This window comes from Hippopotamus amphibius, chromosome 8, assembly GCF_030028045.1.
Source record: "Hippopotamus amphibius kiboko isolate mHipAmp2 chromosome 8, mHipAmp2.hap2, whole genome shotgun sequence".
Classification (NCBI taxonomy): domain Eukaryota; kingdom Metazoa; phylum Chordata; class Mammalia; order Artiodactyla; family Hippopotamidae; genus Hippopotamus; species Hippopotamus amphibius.
In genome coordinates, this window is record NC_080193.1 from 70,743,698 (window position 1) to 70,765,759 (window position 22,062).

General features: G+C 35.0%; 1 protein-coding gene across 2 annotated transcripts in view; it reads left to right on the forward strand.

The window, feature by feature from the left end:
- Positions 1-22,062, forward strand: part of GALNT13 (polypeptide N-acetylgalactosaminyltransferase 13) — a 535,071-nt gene that overhangs the window by 463,362 nt on the left and 49,647 nt on the right. For both annotated transcript variants that reach the window (XM_057746923.1, XM_057746924.1), the window contains exon 10: positions 9,721-9,860. In XM_057746923.1, coding sequence (XP_057602906.1) covers positions 9,721-9,860 — 140 coding nt within the window. The remainder of the gene's footprint in view (positions 1-9,720; positions 9,861-22,062) is intronic.

Below are 22,062 nucleotides of genomic sequence, written 5' to 3' on the forward strand. Positions count from 1 at the left end.
ATCACTTCCTTGGAGAGGCCTTCCTGACCTCTTCTCCCTGCCTTAGGTTTTTTTCATCTAAGAAAGGTCAGTTCTAACTCAGTTACAATTTTCATGCAATTTTGTGATTTTATACAGTTGTTAATCAGTAAATGTTTACTGCATTGAAATTTTTTTCCCAGAGTTTTCAGTAACTACCTCCCTTATTTTTTGACTAATGATTTTGAGGTTTTAACCTATTTACAACAAGCAAAGTCAAAGGACAGAAGTAATGTGAGACACTTAAATCAACATTTGCAAGTTTATTTATATTTTAAGAAACACTCCTGATATTCTTCAGAGTTTGTACATTTGAATACCATAGCTGTCGTAACTATGGTATGATTCAACATACTTTCTTTGATTTCTAGACAAATCAAACCCTCACCAGAAAACAAAAAACTACATTATACACATGCTATTCCTTTCATGATGTTGTAGACTTAGACCAGTGACATCCTAAGAAAAATACAAAGCTCTAAAAAAAGAAGAGGCATGTTAGTATTCTCTTTGTAATGAGTACTAGACTATAATGTAGAAGACTATTTTAGCATCACAATAGTACAGCTGACACACTTGGCCTGTTTTCATCATTACTGAACTTTGCCCTTACTTGGTAACTGCTGAGAAGTTCTCATACCAACCAGTGTTAAGTCTGGTTTGTGAATTGTATCTTATGTATGCAATAAATAAACTTTGCTTTGCTTTCACTATCAAGTCTTTGACATGAGTGGTGCTGGAAGAAGATAAATACTGCATGGGAAACCCAGGAGCAATATGTTATTTTAGCTTTCCCCCAACTCATAAGTCAAACTCATGCTTATTGAAATTTTTGTCATGGGTTGCTCTGTAGTAAGAGTGTACAGTGTCCCTGGGGTGACTAATGACTTTTCCGTAGCCTTTTTCAGCTCACTCATTTGTAGTAGTTCAGGACAGAAGAGGGAAATTTCGTTGTTGACAATGGAGGTTGAGAATATTTTTATAATTTTTATTTCAAAACAGAGATCGACATGTCCTCTTAGAACAGTTCTTTTTTCTTTTAATCTGAATTGCTACTGTTTTTAGTAGTGTATCTTCTTAACTGAAAAACCATGATTTGTGTTTTTCTTGTGTGGCATATGTGTCAAAATCACTGTAATGCACAAACGTGGGTAGGGGAAATGTAAAGTACAGAGATGTGTGGAGCTTCAGCTTCATTTTATTAGTACTTTGGGGTTAGAAAAATGCTTGGATTGAGACCTTAAATGATACCTGTAGGAGTGCAATTCTGAGAAGTCTTGAAAGTGATATATGCTATGCTTCTCACTGAAAGGGCATCAGGGCCAAAGTTAAAGTTGTTGATTTCCCACTCCATTCATCTGATATACACCAGAAGTGCACAGGCTCAGGGAATAGCTAGCCTACTCTTCTATGAGGGGATGGTGTGCCCCTTGAGGTACATATCCACATTAAAACAACTGCAAACATAATAGGTAACATTTAGTGAACACTTACTATGTATCATGCACTGTTTAAGTGTTTTACATGTTAACTCATCTAATAATCACAGTAACACTCTGAGGAAGATGCTATTATTATGCCATCTAATGGAGGAAAAAACTGAGGCCCTATGAGGTTACATAAATTGTTAAATTGTTCAATATCACACATCTAGTACATTGCAGAACAGAATTCAAACCCAGTCAGGAGAACCAGTCTCTAAGTGAACTGGTGTGTTCTTAATCTCCTTTAATCATATCTCCATATACTCAGAATTATTTTCCTTTGCTGAATAAACAAATACTTAAAAGATACAGAAGTCATTCCTGTTGAAAAAAATATATATAGGTTTTATATATACTTTTTTACACATATATATGTAGTTTTACATTTTGTTAGCCTAAATAATCAAGAATTGACTCTGTGTACTTAATATTTCTTCTGTTTGAAACATGCACCAGAATACAGTCTTAGGTATTGCTTTAGTTTATAAAATGTAATAACCAAGTCACACTAGTCTTCCTGGGCCATATTAGCTTTTTTTTTTTCCCTAATAACTCACAATTCAAAAACATAATTAGATTTGCTTATTGGCTTTGCAGGCAAGGCTGACAAAATACACACTAGGAAAATGCACTCAAATATTTAAAATTGTTAAGGATGTTCTTTGTTACTGAAACCTGGTAATGCTCTGGATCCAAATATTGCATACAATTATATCTCTCTCCCTCTCTCTCCCTCCCCCTCTCTCTCTCTTTCTCTCTCTCTCTCAACACTTTCAGCAAGTGTAAAGTAATTCTAACTCATGAAAACAGATAGAGACATATTTCTTCAATAGAGACATACTTCTCTTTTTTAAAAAAAAATTTTATTGGAGTACAGTTGACTTATAATGTTGTGTTAGTTTCAGGTGTACAGCAAACTAAATCAGTTATACATATACACATATCCACTTTTTGGTTTTTTAGATTCTTTTCCCATATAGGTCATTACAGAGTATTGAGTGGAGTTCCCTGTGCTATACAGCAGGTTCTTATTAGTTATCTATTTTATATATAGTAGTGTGTATATGTCAATCCCAATATCCCAATTTATCCCTCCCTCCCCTATCTCCTGGTAACCATAAATTTGTTTTCTACATCTGTGACTCTATATCTGTTTTGTAAATAAGTTCATTTATACACCTTTTTTTTTAGATTCCACATATAAGTGATATCATATGATATTTGTCTTTCTGTGTCTTACTTCACTCAGTGTGACAATCTCTAGGTCCATTCATGTTGCTGCAAATGGTATTATTTTGGGGCTGTTGCTGGCCCACTGATGGGCAGGTAAGCCCCTGGCACTTATAGGGTAGAGGGAGGATTTCAAAATGTCACTTGCCAGCAATATTGTTAAAGCACTAAAAAAATGAGATCCCCAAAATGGCTGCCTCCAGTGGCTGTCTCCTTCTTCATCCCCAGAAGGGGGATGTCTTCTGCCTCTCCAGGAGGCTCTCCAAGATCAGCAAATGGGTCTGACCCAGGCTCCTTTCAAACTACTGTCTCTGTACTAAGAATCAGATTGTGTGATATTTTGCATGAGCCTTTTAACAGCGAAGTCTGTTTCCTATAGCTTTCCCACTTTCCTGAACATAAGCACTGCTGGTTTTCAAAGCCAGGCATTCTAGGGGCTCATTTGCCTGGTGCAGGATCCCCAGGCTAGGTAGCTCAATATGGGGCTCAGACCCCTCATTCATTGCAGAGAAACTCTATGATTGTGATATCCCTTCTGTTTGTGGGTTGCCAGCCTGAAGGTGTGGGTCCTAACTATACTGTGTCTCCATCATTCCTACTAATTTTATTGTGTTTCCTTTTTTTTTTAAATATTTATTTTATATGGGTGCATAGTTAACAATATCGTGTTAGTTTCAGGTGTACAGCAGTGATTCAGTGATACATATACATGTATCTATTCTTTTGCAAATTCTTTTCCCATTTATGTTATTACAGAATATTGAGCAGAGTTCCCTGTGCTATACAGTAGGTCCTTGTTGGTTATATTAAATATAGCAGTGTGTACATCTCAATCCCAAACTCCCAATCTATCCCTCCTCCCCACCCAGTAACCATAAGTTTGTTCCCTAAGTCTGTGAGTCATATCATACTACCTTTTTTATGTCTTTAGTGTAATAATCTTCTGGTCATTCCCATAGATAGCTATTATGCAAATAGTTGTAATTTGTTTCGTCTCTAGGAGGAAGGGAGTTCAGGGTCTTCCTACTCCACCATCTTTGCCACCTCCTGACCTGCCCACACTTTTGACTGTAAAGATCAGATAGACTTAAATAAGTTGAGCAGTTGTCTGATATTTGATTCTTTATGTGATATTGCTCTCAGCAGAAGCTATGATCTTTGTATAATTCATATCTCACTTTTATTCCATTAAAATAAAATTGAAGTACTAATAGTAAATCTAAATTCAACAGATAATCACTGTGTATTATTAGCTGGCATGGATCATCAGCCTCTTAATATAGTGCTATCCAGTGACTTCCTAATGAATGGTTATGAGCCTGGGTAATTTGTGTACATATTAAGAATGGGTAAAAATTAAAATGGCAGATTAAAAGAGTATTTTTCAATTAAAAAAAAATTCCAACTAATCTCAATCTGACACACTATAGTACTTAGATATTCTAGAATACAGTAATCCCTAGTTGGCTTAAAAATGATCTTTTTATTACACTTGAGAAGAAAGAAATGTAGATCCTTATTCAAATAGCTCTTGATGACAATTTCAATAACAAAATAAAGATGATTTTCTCTTTATAAGGAATTTTGAAAATATCAAGAAATTCTTAGCTGAAACTATCTATACTCATCTACTATAATATGCAAGTATATGGTTAATATATCATTTTATGTAAAAAAACTGATTAGCTGCACAGCTTTAGCTTTTGTGCTTAAGGAAAAACTAGATTTTTTAAGGTTTTTTCCAGTCTTTCTTTAGTAGCAAAGGGAATGTACTGTTTTTATTTTTCAATTATTTTTGTTGTTCCATATATTTTTATTCTACTCAGTTATATTGACAGTGTAATAAAAATTCTTTATATTTTATTTACATTTCTCCTATTTTATACGGACATAATTATTTCAATATAGCAATTATATTTTGTCAATTAGGTATACCACTGATTTACTTAAGAATTCCCTTATGGATGGAAATTATTTCCCCTTTTTTCCACTTTAAGCTATGCTGCAATATGTATTCTTATGCACAAAACTCTAAGCGTTAGCCTATGATCAGGGTATTCTGTCATCAGGTACTTTGATTATAGGTAACCAGAACTGTTAAGCTTATTAGGTATCTAGTTGGAAAGAACTTAATTGAGATTATTATAACCTTCTATCTATTATCTAAAGAATTAAAACATAATTGTTTTATGTATCTAAATTTAATACTACCATGAAATAGATTTTTAAGTGATGAATGACAGGTTATTAAATAAAATATAACTGCCCATAAATATTATCATTTTCCTATTAATCAAACCTGCAAATGTAGAGTTACTTAAAATACTTTTTATTCTAACTCATCAGGAAATTCTAATTGTCAGAGCTTCTCCAGCATTTGTGCAAATCCCATTGATTTACCTTAAAAAACTTGCAAATCTTGTAAGTTGCCTTTGAAAAAAAAATCATAATGCATTAAGATTCCTTCTGTTACAACCTTCTTCCCTCACCCTATTCTATTTTTGTCATAGCATGTATCACCTTCTAATGTATTACTGTTAACTTATGTTTCCTTCCCCTAGAATGTAAACTCCATTGAGGAAGATACATTTATTTGTTCACTGATGTATCCCAAGTGCTTAGAAATTGTGCCCTATATATAGTTGGAACAGGATAAATATCTCCTGACTTAATGTTGGCTTGGTTTATGCTCTCTATCTTGGCCTGTTTCGCTCTCTCTTTCCGTCTGTTTATCTACTCCTGTACGGGCTTCACTGTCTTAGGCATTCTCTATACGGTAGCCTCAGAAGCTCCAGGTTTTAATCATCTCTACAGCTAGCAATTCCAAAAGAAAAAGAGCTTCAACTTCCTAATAGTCCTAGAAATTTGTCAGAGTATACTTTTATTAGCCTGGATGGTTCACATGCCCATTCCTGAGCCAATCATTATGATGGGTTGTTGAGTAAGGTTGAGAAATGGACTGCTTTGATTGTCTTGGGTGTTACTCACAATTTGGCCTGAGCAACCTGCACCCCCTTAGAGCTTGCTAGGTATGTGGACTCTCAGGCCTCACTCTAGACGACCTGAATCAGAACGTGAATTTTAACAAGATTCACTGGTGATATGCCTTTATTCTGTGATCCCAGTTGGAGCTGGAAAGGCAGGAAGGGGAATGTGGTTACCAAGCCACACAAAGTGAAAGTGGGGCTGTGATGGTTGCCCAAAGAAAACTTGAATACTCTTAGCAAAATACAGAATGGATGTTGGGCAGACAAAAACAACAGGTGTCCATTACAATATATAATATGTATTTGGTAATTATGAATAATTATAGCATACAGTATAGTTACCATAATTGTACCATACAGTTTTCAAACTATGAAAACTATGCCTTTTTTCAGACACTATTTAGTATTCACAACATCATATAAGATATCATTAGACAGGAAACCTTAGGCTTCAAGACATTAATTTGTCCAAAGTTTTTGTTGGGGAGGCAATAAGACAATTAACCTGTGATATGATATCAAGTACTAACAAAGATGCTGGAGAACAGTTAAGGAGGATAGAGGGATAGAGCATTACCAGGATGATGGGAAGGGTGATCAATTCAGATAGGAAGGTCAGAGTGAGCCCGAGGATGTAAAGTTTGAGCAGAGATTTGGACGAAGTGATGGGTAACTCATATAAATTCCAGGGTAATACCTTTCTAAACAGGAAAAGAAAGAGAGAGAGAGAGAAAGAAAGGAAGGAAGGAAGGAAGGAAGGAAGGGAGAAAGAGAGAGAGAAAGAGAGAAAACCAGTGTTGCTACCATGAAATGAATACAGGTGATTAATTCAAACAGGTAACCAAGATTCATTTCACGAAGAATCTTTGGCAATGGTTAGAATACTGTCAATTATGTTTAGCACAGTGGAAAATCACTGGAAGCTTTGGAACAGGGGAGAACATGATTTTATTTATATTTCAAATATATTGCCTACAGAACAGGCAATAGTAAATAAAGGATAGATGGAGAAATGTAAGATGTCAGGGGAACTAGTTAGGAGGCTATGGCAATGCTAGTCTAGGCAAGCGAGGAGAGAGAGTGGGATCAAGATGGTAATGGGGCTGGGGATATACAGACAGTTCCTGACTCATGATGATTTGACTTAATTTTTTGACTTTACTATGGCATGAAAGCAATGTGTATTCAGTGGAAACTGTACTTCTCAAATTTCAGATTTTGATATTTTTCCAGGCTAGCAACATGCAGTATGATACTCTCTTGAGAAGCTAGGCAGCACCAGCTACCAGTCAACCATCCAATCAGGAGGGTGAACAACCAATACAGTTAAAACCATTCTGTAGCCATTCAATCATTCTGTTTTTCACTTTCAATACAATATTCAATAAAATACATGAGATATTCAACAATTTTTTTACAAAATTGGATTAACATTAGATGATTTTGCCCAATTGTAGGCTAATGTTAAGTGTCCTGAGAACACTTAAGGTAGGCTCAGCTTAGCTATGTTTGGTAGTTAGGTGTATTGAGTGCATTTTTGACTTATATTTTCAACTTATGATGGGTTTATCAGGATGTAACCCCACCGTAAGCAGAAAGATCCATACTGTGAATTTCTTATGAATTGAATGTGTGTGTGAGATAAAAGAAATACCTCTATGTTTTTGCCCTGAGAAAATGGGTGGATATTTGTGCTAGTTACTGAAATGGAGAATCTTGAAGATGGATCATGTGGGAAGTCAAGAGAACCTTTTTGGACATGTCAAATTTGAGATGCCTATTAGAGGTCCCAGTAAAATTATTGGGTAAACAATGGGATAAACTACTTTGGAGAGGCTTGGGTTGGAGATAGAGTTTGGGAAACAAGTGAGATAGTATTTTAAGCCATGGAACTGAAAAATCTAATTCAGACTCTATTTCATAGTCACTCATTGACACAAACTAACAAAGGTCTCACCATCTTGTAGCTGCACATACAGAAGTACAAGGACTGTAGTATAAGAAAAGAGAGCAGAAGGGTCTCATACCAGTCCTTCTATTCTTAAGACCAGACGTGATGTATGTCCCTTTCCCACACAGTACATTGGATAGGACCAGTCAGATATCCTTGCCTAACTGCAGGGTCCTGAGAAATGTGGGATACCAAAATATTAAGAGAAGTCCACAGTATTTTTGTGCATTTGTAATGGTAATTGAAAGTAATTGTCTAGGACTAAGACAAAGCCCAAGTTGTAGTGGCAGTGCCAAGGGGTGGCTTAGAAGTATTAGGGTAAGGAGGCATCAGCTTTCCTCAATAAGCTCTATCATTGTCCACCAACCACCCTTTCAAATATCTGATGTGGGCAATTAACATTTTATCTTATCTCATGTAAAATATATGCAAATGAATCTTTAAACATCCTTCCAGTCAGAAAAGTGCTCATAAAAGCCTCTTAGGAAAAAATTCTGGAGCCAGGAACACTAAATCTTAACATGATGAAAAGGGAGGATACTGATGTATAAATAAGCCACTTTAAATTTGCCCACCTCAAAAATAAAACCAGAACAGTAAAACTAACTGTTGAACTAAGTCCTTTGAAGTGGCAGTGTTTTTTTTTCTGGGTCCAATAGCATCTGTTTATAAGATTTTCAAGACCATCTATTTGTGGAGCACTTAACAGAAAGAAATTCTTTTAGCAATCTATTTTGTAAATGTTTTTGAACTTTTGTCTAAAAAGCCCAAGATCATGTTATTTTCATCCAAACACTAGCTTAAAAAATCAATATTTTATTTTAGAAGGAAATGGTTTGGCTGCTTAAGCATATCAGAATGCTTTCTAACAACAGTAAGACATTTAACTGTGGGAAAACTAAAATTTTGAAAAAAACCCAGGGATGTTGGGGGGTGGGGAGAACTGGCAGATGATGAGCTTCAAGAGTGTTGCCTCATTTGAAAATAGTGACCCAAATAATGGTATTACTTACAGACATTTAGATTGTCTAAACGATTGTTCTTTTTTTGCAAAATGACGAATTGGCTTTGCTGCCAATTAGTGGGATAGAATATACTAAATACTGGGCCAAAGTCTGGTTGCTTATTGGTCTTAAATAAACATGTTAAACAGAGACCTTTTCAAAATAATTTAAGAAATAACTGTCATCTTATCACAGTTATTTAGTCATTTCAATTAAATATTTTAATGTTAGTAAAAATGAGTAATTCATGTCACCATATCTTTTATAAAAAATTAGTGACATTATTTTTATTTCTCAACTAAAAAGCATTCTTTTATGATCTTCAATGGATATATTCATTTTAAATTCATATAGTCTATTATTTTATGAAGTACAATTAAGCAATTTTAACATACACATTAGTATATTTCATTTGCTCATGTTAGTTTCTTTATGCTTATTTATTTACTAACTTATTCAAGGATTTGAAGTGGTTTACACTAATTTATAAAACAGGAAAAAAATCAATAAAGAAAAAATTAGGTCTATGGTAAACATAGAATAAAAATTCAAGAAGGAAAACTTAGAACACATAAATGGCATCCATTTTGTGGATCATATTTATGTAAGTTTCTCATGAAATCCACGAGTGGTGAATAAATGACACAAAAGGACAACATGAGCAATAATAAAAATAGTGGAGCTACTGAAATTTTTATTAAAGAGAAACAACCACATTATCACACAGCTCAATTAAGCTTTGATTTTGAGATACTAAATTAATACCAGCTTACACTTAGTTGATTAATTATTCAATCTAAGAAGTACAAGTACTCAGTGATAATTGCATTTGAAAAGTCATAACCAATAAAAAAAATTTCTTATATCCATTTAATGTACTAATTGGATGTTAGTAAGAAAAGCAGTTTAGTAACAGCTGCATATGCAACTCAATTTGATGAAATTTTAATTACTGAGAAAAAAACTGATAGCAAAGTAAACAGAGTGCAATAGAGCTAAAATGAAAATAGCATAAACTGATTGTGTGTTTCTCTGAAAAATTCCAGGTGTTGTCAAAGTGGATTATGGAGATGTGTCAGTCAGAAAAACACTAAGAGAAAATCTGAAGTGTAAGCCCTTTTCTTGGTACCTTGAAAACATCTATCCGGATTCCCAGATCCCAAGACGTTATTACTCACTTGGCGAGGTATGAATTATTTATTTTGGTTAAGTTATAAATATATTTTGCAAAAGGAGCAAACAGATTTTAAATGCCTTCTCATAAACTACAAGGACCATAAAGGTTCATATCACTGGGATTTGTAAAAAGTAAGAGCATAGTTTAAGATGGAATAAATAGTATTTTCTTGTTTCTCTACCAATAGTTTTAAAGCTGTTTAGTCATATGGAACTTACCCTCTTAAAATTTATTATAAACCACAAAGAGCTTTTGCTGATGTGGGCTATAATTATTAATATTTACTGTGTTGAAAAAAACTCGAAACTTTAAAAATTTAAAGAATATGTAATAATCCATTACACATTAATATAAGTAACATGTCTTTGAAAAAGAAATATATTTTATAAAGCAAAATCAGATAGTAAGAAGATTGGCATCATTTACATTTTTTTGTAAACTGCAATAATAACTGGCCAATAAAAGATAGCTGGATTCTTACATCTGCCTTGATATTCAGTCTATACAATATAACAAACCATGTAGCCTATGGAAGACTCCCTGTACATTCATGAGAAGTGAGAGTGAAAAGTATTATCTTATTATTATCAAAATCACATTGACTTTGTGGACATACTGAGAACCCTTGATCTGTACCATGCTTTTTCAAAATATCTATTATTTTTTTAAGCTCTTTATTGGAATATATTTGTTTTACACTTGTACCAGCTTTTGAGGTACACTAAAGTGAATCAGCTGTATTTATACATATATCCCCATATCCCCTCCCTCCCATGACTCCCTCCCACCCTCCCTGTCCTGGCCCTCTAAGGCATCACCCATCATCGAGTTGATCTCTCTTTGTTATATAGCAACTTCCCACTAGCTATCTATTTTACACTTGGTAGCGTATATATGTCTATGCTACTCTCTTACTTTGTCCCAGCTTCCCCTTCGCCCCCCACTCCCCCAGCCCCATGTCCTCCAGTCCATTCTCTGCATCTGCATCCTTATTCTTCTTTTGTCACTAGGTTCATCAGTACCTTTTTTTTGTTTTTTTTTTTTTTAAATTCCGTATATATGAGTTAGCATACAGTATTTGTTTTTCTCTTTCTGGTTTACTTCACTCTGTATGACAGACTCTAGATCTGTCCACCTCATTACATATAGCTCCATCTCATTCCTTTTTATGGCTGAGTAATATTCCATTGTATATATGTGCCACATCTTCTTCATCCATTCATCTGTTGATGAGCATTTAGGTTGCTTCCATATCCTGGCTATTGTAAATAGTGCTGCAATAAACATTATGGTACATGTTTCTTTTTGGATTAAGGTTTTCTCTGGGTATATGCCCAGTAGTGGGATTACTGGATCATATGGTAGTCCCATTTTTAGTTTTTTAAGGAACCTCCAAACTGTTTTCTATAGTGGCTGTACCAACTTACATTTCCACCAACAGTGCAGGAGAGTTCCCTTTTCTCCACACCCTCTGCAACATTTATTGTTTCTAGATTTTTTGATGATGGCCATTGAGACTGGTATGAGGTGATACCTCATTGTGGCTTTGACTTGCATTTCTCTAATGATGAGTGATGTTGAGCATCTTTTCATGTGTTTGTTGGCCATCTGTATCTCTTCTTTGGAGAAACGTCTATTTAGGTCTTCTGCCCATTTGTGGATTGGGTTATTTGCTTTTTTGGTATTAAGCTTCATGAGCTGCTTGTATATTTTGGAGATTAATCCTTTGTCCGTTGCTTCATTGGCAAGTATTTTCTCCCATTCTGAGGGTTGCCTTCTTGTCTTGTTTATGGTTTCTTTCACTGTGCAAAAGCTTTTGTTTCATGAGGTCCCATTTGTTTATTCTTGATTTTATTTCCATGATTCTAGGAGGTGGGTCAAAAAGGATCTTGCTTTGATGTATGTCATAGAGTGTTCTGTCTTCCTCTAGGAGTTTTATAGTGTCTGGCCTTACATGTAGGTCTTTAATCCACTTTGAGTTTATTTTTGTGTATGGTGTTAGGAAGTGTTCTAATGTCATTCTTTTGCATGTAGCTGTCCAATTTTCCCAGCACCACTTATTGAAGAGGCTGTCTTTTTTCCATTGTATATTCTTGCCTCCTTTGTCAAAGGTGCCCATATATGCGTGGGTTTACCTCTGGGTTCTCTAGTCTGTTCCATTGATATTCCTTTCTATTTTTGTGCCAGTACCATACTGTCTTGATCACTATGGCCTTGTAGTATAGTTTGAAGTCAGGAAGCCTGATTCCATCAACTCCATCTTTGCTTCTCAAAATTGCTTTGAGTATTTGGGGTCTTTTGCATTGCCATGCAAATTATCAGATTTATTGTTCTAGTTCTGTGAAAAATGCCACTGGTGATTTGATAGGGATCCTGTTGAATCTGTAAATTGCTTTGGATAGGACAGTCATTTTCACAATGTTGATTCTTCCAATCCAGGAACATGGTATGTTTCTCCATCTGTTTGTATCATCTTTGATTTCTTTCATCAGTGTCTTAAAGTTTTCTGCATAAAGGTCTTTTGCCTCCTTAGGCAGGTTTATTCCTAGGTATTTTATTCTTTTTGTTGCAGTGGTGAATGGGAGAGTTTCCTTAATTTCTCTTTCTGCTTTTTCATTGTTAGTGTATAGGAATGCAAGAGATTTCTGTGCATTCATTTTGTATCCTGCTACTTTACTAAATTCATCCATTAGTGCTAGCAGTTTTCTGGTAGAGTCTATAGGGTTTTCTATGTATAATATCATGTCATCTGCAAAGAGTGACAATTTTACTTCTTCACTTCCAGTTTGGATTCCTTTTCTTTTTCTTCTCTGATTGCTGTGGCTAAAACTTCCAAAACTATGTTGAATAATAATGGTGAGAGTGGACACCCTTGTCTTGTTCCTGTTCTTAGAGGGAATGCTTTCAGTTTTTCACCATTTAGAACGATGTTGGTTTTTGTTTTCTCATGTATGGCTTTTATTATGTTGAGGTAATTTCCTCCTATGCTCATTTTCTGGAGAGTATTATAAATGGATGTTGAATTTTGTCAAAAGCTTTTCCTGCATCTATTGAGATGATCATATGGTTTTTATCCTTCAACTTGTTGATATATCACATTGATTGATTTGCATATATTGAAGAATGCTTGCATCCCAGGGATAAACCCACTTGATCATGGTGTATGATTTTTTTAATGTGCTGTTGGAGTCTGTTAGCTAGTATTTTGTTGAGGATTTTTGCATCTATATTCATCAGTGATATTGGCCTGTAATTTTGTTTTTTTGTGACATCTTTCCTGGTTTTGGTATCAGGGTGATGGTGGCCTTGTAGAATGAGTTTGGGAGTGTTCCTCCTTCTGCAATATTTTGGAAGAGTTTGAGAAGGATAGGTGTTAGCTCTTCTCTAAATGTGTGATAGAATTCACCTGTGAATCCATCTGTCCCTGGGCTTTTGTTTGTTGGGAGATTTTTAATCACAGTCTCAATTTCCATACTTGTGATTGGTCTGTTCATTGTTTCTATTTCTTCCTGGTTCAGTGTTGGAAGATTGTACTTTTCTAGGAATTTACCCATTTCTTCCAGGTTATCCATTTTATTGGCATATAGTTGTTTACAGTAGTGTCTCATGATCTTTTGTGTTTCTGCAGTGTCAGTTGTTACTTCTCCTTTTTCATTTCTAATTCTGTTGATTTGCATCTTCTCCCTTTTTTTCCTGATGAGTCTGACTAATGGTTTATCAATTTTGTTTATCTTCTCAAAGAACCAGCTTTTAGTTTCATTGATCTTTGCTATTGTTTCCTTCATTTCTTTTTCATTTATTTCTGATCTGATCTTTATGATTTCTTTCCTTCTGCTCACTTTGGGGTTTCTCTGTTCTTCTTTCTCTAACTGTAAGGTTAGGTTGTTTATTTGATATTTTTTGTGTTTCTTGAGGTAGGACTGTATTGCTATACACTTCCCTCTTAGAACTGCCTTTGCTGCATCCCATAGGTTTTGGGTTGTTGTGTTTTCATTGTCATTTGTTTCTAGATTTTTTTTTATTTCCTCTTTGATTTCTTTAGTGATTTCTTGGTTGTTTAATAGCATATTGTTTAGCCTCCATGTGTTTGTATCTTTTACAGTTTTTTTCAGGTAATTGATATCTGGTCTCATGGCATTGTGGTCAGAGAAGATGCTTGATATGATTTCAATTTTCTTGAATTTACCAAGGCTTGACTTGTGACCCAAGATGTGATCTATCCTAGAGAATGTTTCGTGTGCACTTGAGAAGAAAGTGTATTCTGTAGTTTTTGGATGGCATGTCCCATAAATATCAATTAAGTCGAGATGGTCTAATGTGTCATTTAAAGCTTGTGTGTCCTTATTTATTTTCTGTTTGGATGATCTGTCCATTGACATAAGTGGGGTGTTCAAGTCTCCTACTATTATTGTGTTACTGTCGATGTCCCCTTTTATGGCTGTTAGCATTTGCCTTATGTATTGATGTGCTCCTATGTTGGGGGCATAGATATTTACCATTGTGATATGTTCTTCTTGGATGGATCCCTTGATCATTATGGAGTGTCCTTCCTTGTCTCTTGTAATAGTCTTTACTTTCAAATCTAATTTGTCTGATATGAGTATTGCTACTCCAGCTTTCTTTTGACTTCCATTTGCATGGAATATCTTTTTCCATCCCTTTCCTTTCAGTCTATATGTGTCCCTTGGTCTGAAGTGGGTTTCTTGCAGGCAACATATAGAAGGGTCTTGTTTTTGTATCCATTCAGCCAGTCTATGTCTTTTGTTTGGAGCATTTAATCCATTTACATTTAAGGTGATTATTGACATGTGTGTTCCTATTACCATTTTCTTAATTGTTTGTGGTTTGTTTTTGTAGGTCTTTTCCTTCTCTTGTGTTTCCTACCTAGAAAAGTTCCTTTATCATTTGTTGTAAGGCTGGTTTGGTGGTGCTGAATTCTTAGCTTTTGATTGTCTGTAAAGCTTTTGATTTCTCCTTCAAATCTGAATGAGATTCTTGCTGGGTAGAGTATTCTTGGCTGTAGGTTTCTCTCTTTCAGGACTTTCAGTATATCCTGCCATTCCCTTCTGGCCTGCAGAGGTTCTGTAGAAAGGTCAGCTGTTACCCTTATGGGTTTTCCCTTATATGTTGTTTGTTGCTTTTCTCTTGCTGCTATTAATATTTTTTCTTTGTGTTTAATTGTTGTTAGTTTGATTAATATGTGCCTTGGTGTATTTCTCCTTGGGTTTATTCTGTATGGAACTCTCTGTGCTTCTTGGACTTGATTATTTCCTTTCCCATGTTAGGGACATTTTCAACTATAATCTCTTGAAATATTTTCTCAGACCCTTTCTTTTTTTCTTCTTCTTCTGGGATGCCTATGATTCGAATGTTGGTTCACTTAATGTTGTTACCAAGGTCTCTGAGACTGTCTTCCATTCTTTTTATTATTTTTTCTTTTTCCTGCTCTGTGGCAGTTATTTCCCCCATTCTGTCTTCCAACTCACTTATTCATTTTTCTGCCTCAGTTATTCTGCTGTTTATACCATCTAGAGTATTTTTAATTTTGGTTATTTTGTTTTCCATTACTGTTTGTTTGCTCTTTAGTTCTTCTGAGTCCTTATTAACTGTTTCTTGTATTTTCTGTATTTTGTTATCGAGATTTTGAATCATTTTTACTGTCATTACTCTGAATTCTTTTTCAGGCAATTTCCCTGTTTCCTCTTCATTTATTTGGTCTTGTGGGTTTTTTTCCTGCTCCTTTGCCTGCATGGTGTTTGTCTTCTCATTTTGTCTGATTTATAGGATTTGCTGTCTCCTTTCCCAATGCTGCCTAGTAGTAATTCTTCTTGTTTCTGCCCTCTGTCCCCTGTGGTGGGGTTTGTCCAGTGTCTTGAGTAGGCTTCCTGGTGGGGTGGTCTGGTGTCTGCTTTCCAGTGTGTGGCTCTGTGTCTTTTCTCTCTGATGAGCAGGGCCATGTCAGGTAGTGTGTTTTAGGGTATCTGTGAGGTTAATATGGCTTTAGGTTGTCTGTGTGCTGATGGCTGGGTTTGTGTTCCTGTCTTGTTTGTAGTTTGGTGTGAGGTGTCCAGCACTGGCAGTTGCAGACAGTCAGATGAAGCTGAGTCTTACACTCTGATACAGGGCTCTGTGAGAGTTCTCTGCAGTTAATCTTCCTTGTGTCTGAGGACTCCCTAGTAGTCTAGCATCCTGGATTCAGTGCACCCTCCCCAGAGCCTCCTACTTGACTTCTGATGAAGCAGTCCAAACTTCAGAGGTTGCTTGTCCCAGTTATGTCAGAATATTTGCAGACCTTTCTGGTGTCCAGCTGGTTCTCTGTGGGAATTATTGCATCTTTTGGTGTATTCCTGATGCATCTGTGGAGAGGGATGCATTCCACGTCCTTCTACTTCACTGCCATCTTTCTTCCAGACCCCGAGATGGTTCTTAATGATGCATTTCCTTTTTGTTTTCTTTTCCTTTGTATTTAGTGTAGTTTCACTGGCTCACAGGGTGCCCATGCAGAGGCCCTGCACCCCACACCTCAGACCAGCGTTCCTGATGCAAAATGATGGCACAGACTTGGCTTGGCGGGCTGTGTGCAGAAGCACTGGGCTATTATCTTTATTTTTTAATAAATATTTTCACTAAAAGTTTTTCACTCACTCATCCAGAAAGCTACTTTTTCTAATAACTATGTACAATTCAAGATCAATTGTTCCCTAACTTTTTTATCTTTAGAAAAAAAAATGCCTGTCTTTTATTTCTTCTTCATTTATGACTTTTTAAATCTTTATTGGAGTATACCTCATTTACAATGTTGTGTTAGTTTCAGGTGTATAGCAAAGTGAATCAGTTATACATATGTTCACTCTTTTTTTGATGCCTTTCCCATACAGGCCATTACAGAGTACTGAGTAGAGTTCTCTGTGCTATACAGTAGGTCCTTATTATTTATAGTAGTGTGTTATATGTTAATCTCAATCTCCCAATTTATCCCTTTCCCCCCTGGTAACCATAAGCTTGTTTTCTACATCTGTGATTTTGTTTTGTAAATAAGTTCATTGGTAACTTTTTTTAGATTCCATATATAAGTGCTATCATATGATATTTGTCTTTTTGTGTCTGACTTACTTCACTCAATATAACAATCTCTAGGTCCATCCATGTTCCTACAAATGGCATTATTTCATTCTTTTTTACATCTGAGTAGTATTCCATTGTATACATGTGCCACATCTTCTTTATACATTCATCTGTCGATGGACATTTAGGTTGCTGGCTATTGTAAATTGTGCTGTAATGAACAATGGTGTAGGGGGGTATGTTTCCTTTCAAATTATGGTTTTCTCTGGATATATGCCCAGGAGTGGGATTGATGGATCATATGGTAACTCTGTTTTTAGTTTCTTAAGGAACCTCCATAGTGGCTATACCAGTTTACATTCCCACCAACAGGGTAGGAGGGTTCCTTTTTTTCCACACTCTCTCCAGCATTTATTGTTTGATATTTTGATGATGTCCATTCTGACCAGTTTGAGGTGATACCTCACTGTAGTTTTGATTTGCATTTCTCTAATAGTGATGTTGAGAATCCTGTCATGTGCTTTTTGGCCATCTGTATGTATTCTTTGGAGAAACGTCTAGATCTTCTGATAAATAGATATTGAGCTGCATACGCTGTTTGAATATTTTGGAGATTAATCCGTTGTGGGTCACTTCATTTGCAAATATTTTCTCCCATTCTGTGAGCTTTTTGTTTTGTTTCTGGTTTCCTTTGCTGTGCAAAAGCTTTTAAGTTTAATCAGATCCCACTTGTTTATTTTTGTTTTTATTTTCATCACTGTAGGAGGTAGATCGAAAAAGATCTTGTAATTTATATGTCAGAGTGTTCTATGTTTTCTTCTAAGAGTTTTATAGTATTTGGCCTTACATTTAGGTCTTTAATCCATTTTCAGTTTATTTTTGGTGTTAGGGAGTGTTCTAATTTCATTCTTTTACACATAGCTGTCCAGTTTTCCTAGCACCACTTATTGAAGATACTGTACTTTCTCCACTGTATATTCTTGCCTTCTTTGTCATAGATTAGATGACCATAGGTGTGTGGGTTATCTCTGGACTTTCTATCCTGTTCCACTGATCTGTATTTGTTTTTGTGCCAGTGTCATACTCTTTTGATTACTGAGTTTTGTAGTATAGTCTGAAGTCAGGGAGCCTGATTCCTCCAATTCCGTTTTTCTTTCTCAAGATTGCTTTGGCTATTCGAGGTCTTTTGTGTTTTCACATAAATTATAAAATTTTTTCTTCTAATTCTGTAAAAAAAGAATTGCCATTGGTAATTTGATAGGGATTGCATTGACTCTGTAGATTGCATTGGGTAGTACAGTCACAAAATATCTGTTACCTTTAGAGATTAAAAAGTTGACTTCATCATAGCTATACAAGCATATGTTCATAATACATGTTCAGTTGTTCAAAATAAGAATTATTCCTTTATGAATTGTGTTCCATATTGTTAATTTCCCACCCAATAGGGATTAGGTTTGAGAATCAAAACTAATTTAATATTGCTTGTCATTAAAGCATTTCAACAGCAATAATACAATGCATTTGGAAAATATTAAATTTGTTGAATCTGCCATTTTTATAGGTCATAACAGTAGAATATCTGAAAATGAAGTCTAATACTTTTTGGTTCATTTGCTAAGATATCTATGACTTTATCCACTCTATAACTATAAACATTACTTGTGATTAACTAGAAAATAACAAAAAAAAATGCAATTCATTCCTAGCTGAATTGTTTTCAAAGGCTGTTTTTCTGTGCGTTATCCATGCACTGTTTGCCAAATCTCCACTTACCCATCAGTCAGGTAAATACCTCTCTATAGAATTTTTCAGTTTACATCTATTCAGCATTAATCTGAATACTGTAGTGCAGAGGTTCATGTGTAATAACATTGAATATACTACTTTCTAGTATATTTAGTACTAGAAATTTACTTATGTAACTAAATATATGTTTAGTTACTAGTATATTGTAACTTTAGTCACTGTGCCTCTGGGTTTGTTTGGGTTTTTTTTTTTTTTTAACTGTTTTCATTGGGGGTGTGTTGTTGCTGTTTTCAAATATGCAGTATTCCCATGTTAGCACTAATGTTACAGGGATTTATTTACATTCAATACACAAAATATGTGTTTTTTAAACTAGAACACTGTTTGCATGCTAGTTATTATAATCTAGTTCTACTGAAGATCCCCAATAAAATATCTAACACTCTCATTTACTGAAAAGTTTGTTGCATCAATTGTGAATCTGACTGTACCTTTGGAAGAAGGGAGCTTTTCCATTCTTATAGTAGTGTATTTCTCCCACACTAGTCAAGAGATCCAGCTGATGAGTAAACGCTGACAACTTTTTCTAAAAGAAGGCATAACCAGGGCCAATAACAAGGCAGATATGAGTAAAGAGAACTTAGAAATTCTCTGAGGCCACTAGGGTGACTCCTGAGAAAGATTCAGGGCTCTAAAATAGAACCTAGATGTTTACTTCCAGATTAAAAATTCAGTTTTATGCTTTCCTGCACTACATGAAGAAATCTAATTAACTGGCTTTCTGAAACAGTAAAATTGAAGTGTGGGAAAATTCCTTTATACAACCTACTGATTTTAAAGTATTTTAAAGTAGTAAATTTTAAATCAGGTGGCCATATTTTAATTTATAGAAATCATTTGAAAAACTCTGAAAGGTAGAGATTATACCTTTCTGGGTTTTTGAAACATATCCAGAAGAGGTAGCATGTTGTACTGAAAAAAATCCCAGGCTTTGTAATCAAGCAGAAGAGGATTTAAATCCTGACCTTACAGTTTAGGACTCAAGTAGCACTAGGTTTCCTCTCTGGGGCCTATCAGCAGCAGGAAGGTAATCATACAAGCTTACAGTGATGATTCAGAATATAAAGCATCTGTACCACCACCTAGCAAGATATAGTAGCAGCACCAGTAGTTATAGTTATTGTAATTATTATAGCTACAATTTATTGTTTTCTTACTATGTGAAACATTATGCTAGATGCTTAATAATAATTGTAGTATTTAAAAATCACAATTCCATGACTTAGGTTTTGTTATTATCCTCAATTAAATATGGAAACCTATATGTAGAAAATTCATACGATTGACCTAATGGTCATAGAGCTAGCTAAATACTGAAGTCAGGATTCAAATACATTTTAGTCTGACACTAAAGCTCACTTTTTCTTATAACTAGAGGGAGAAAATAGATTATGTTACTATATGTTATTCATGCAAAATACTTTTTATTAAATAAGAGCTTAAGCTGGAACCTGTGTTATATACTAAGGATGCAAAGTCAATAAGGAAAGACCTTATTCTTAAGCCATTCTACTGAAATGGGGGGGTTGGGGGGATGGCAAGAGAGAATCAAATAGGTAAGAAATTAAGTAGAAATAAAAGCGTCCTACATGTGGTATACAGGCATATTAAGAGCCGCTGTTTCAAAAACCCAATAAACTCAAAAATCTATGAGATATATTAAGTTTGAACTTCCTGGGATATTAGTGTACTACAATTTTTCATTTTAAAAGCATCCTTAAAGATGCAATCCTGCACCCGTTTCCTTGGAAACAGAAGGACAAATTCACTATGCATTGCTTTCCAGTTCAATTTTGCATGGCCATGTATATGTAATTTGATGGACGCTTTGATAATAAGTTTGGTATGAACAGTCACTTAAATCTTTTTCTTTCTTATTATCTGTCATTAACCATAAACTTAAAAATGTAAAAAACTATCTTTTTATATGAAGGTACTATCTCTCAAATAGAATTTCAAAGTGGTATCAGGTGTCCAAAGCTACTTATCTAGAGGACAAATTTATTTCCTTGTAATAATTCATATGTATTCCTTACTTAATTTCAAATGAAATTGTTAGGATTTAACAATTTACAATTTCCTTTAGTTTCAATGTTTTTCAAAGCCTAGATATTTAATATTGTAGTACATTGGTGAACATATTTCTGTGTCAATTTCTCTTTATAACTTTCCTAGTTGTATTGGAAGATAGAGGCAAACATGGTATTCAGTTTCTATTATCATACATTGTCACCAAAATAATCATCAGTACTAATATCAGATAACTGTCTTAATTTCTTACATTTGCATTTTACTCAGATAATTGAAATATTACTTTACCCAGCCCATGAATTACATGCAATTTCCAATGGGAAGTTAAAAGCTATGCAATTGCTTTGAACTAAAACCTTTAAGTAGCTTAATGAAGCATATGCCCTTTAGACTAAGTAAGCAGATCATAATGGAATAAGGAAGTAGAGCTTCTTGCAGCATTAAGTTCTCTCTTAACTAGCCCTTTAGCTTATGTAGATTTAGCATGCCAGCTTCTGATCTTGTAAATATAAAACCTAATTCAAGTATAAGATTGAAAAATGGCTTTCTAAAGTAGTAATACTTCAGCCTAAATATTTGGCCTTGGACAGGCCAGAATTCTGGGGAAAAAAAAAAATGTACCGTGAGCTATGTAGAACACAAGAATACAGAAAGCAGGAGGGAAGAGAAGAGGATTTCTGGAGCCAAGTGACTTAACTCTTGGGGCTTAATATGTGCATTTGCATGTTGTTTGGAAGACGTTTTGACATTAGTCTCTGCATTTCTGTACTTCCTACTTGACCTCAGCACTTCCTTTTCCTCTTGTATTCTTTAACTTTATCAACTAGTTAAGATCCTTGCACACATTGACACTATATTCCTTGAATATCGTTAAAGAGCAAATTTAAGTAACTAAAAATAGACATCTATTGAAGCTGCTAGGCTGCAGGGATTAAGGATAAAATCAGTTACTGCCAAATGCAGAGGCTAAAACCCTGAGAGCGTTACCCTCTCTGTTGGTAATCAGGAGATCTATTTATAAATTCACGATCTTCTTGACCCTTTAATAGGGTACCAGTAAGAAAGCTTCATTTTATACAACTTGTACAAATGGGGGCATTCTCTCTGCCCATGCTTATATTTCCAAAACTCTTTGGGACGCAGTAGCTGATTTTCATCCCAGTGTAACTAAATATGCACATATACAGGCAGAATATATATTACTCTTCACCAGATGTTAACCTTAAAGAATGTTGGGCTGGGTAACCCACCTATGGACTGAATGAACAAGTTTCTAACCGGAAATTTTTTTTTTTACTTTACATTG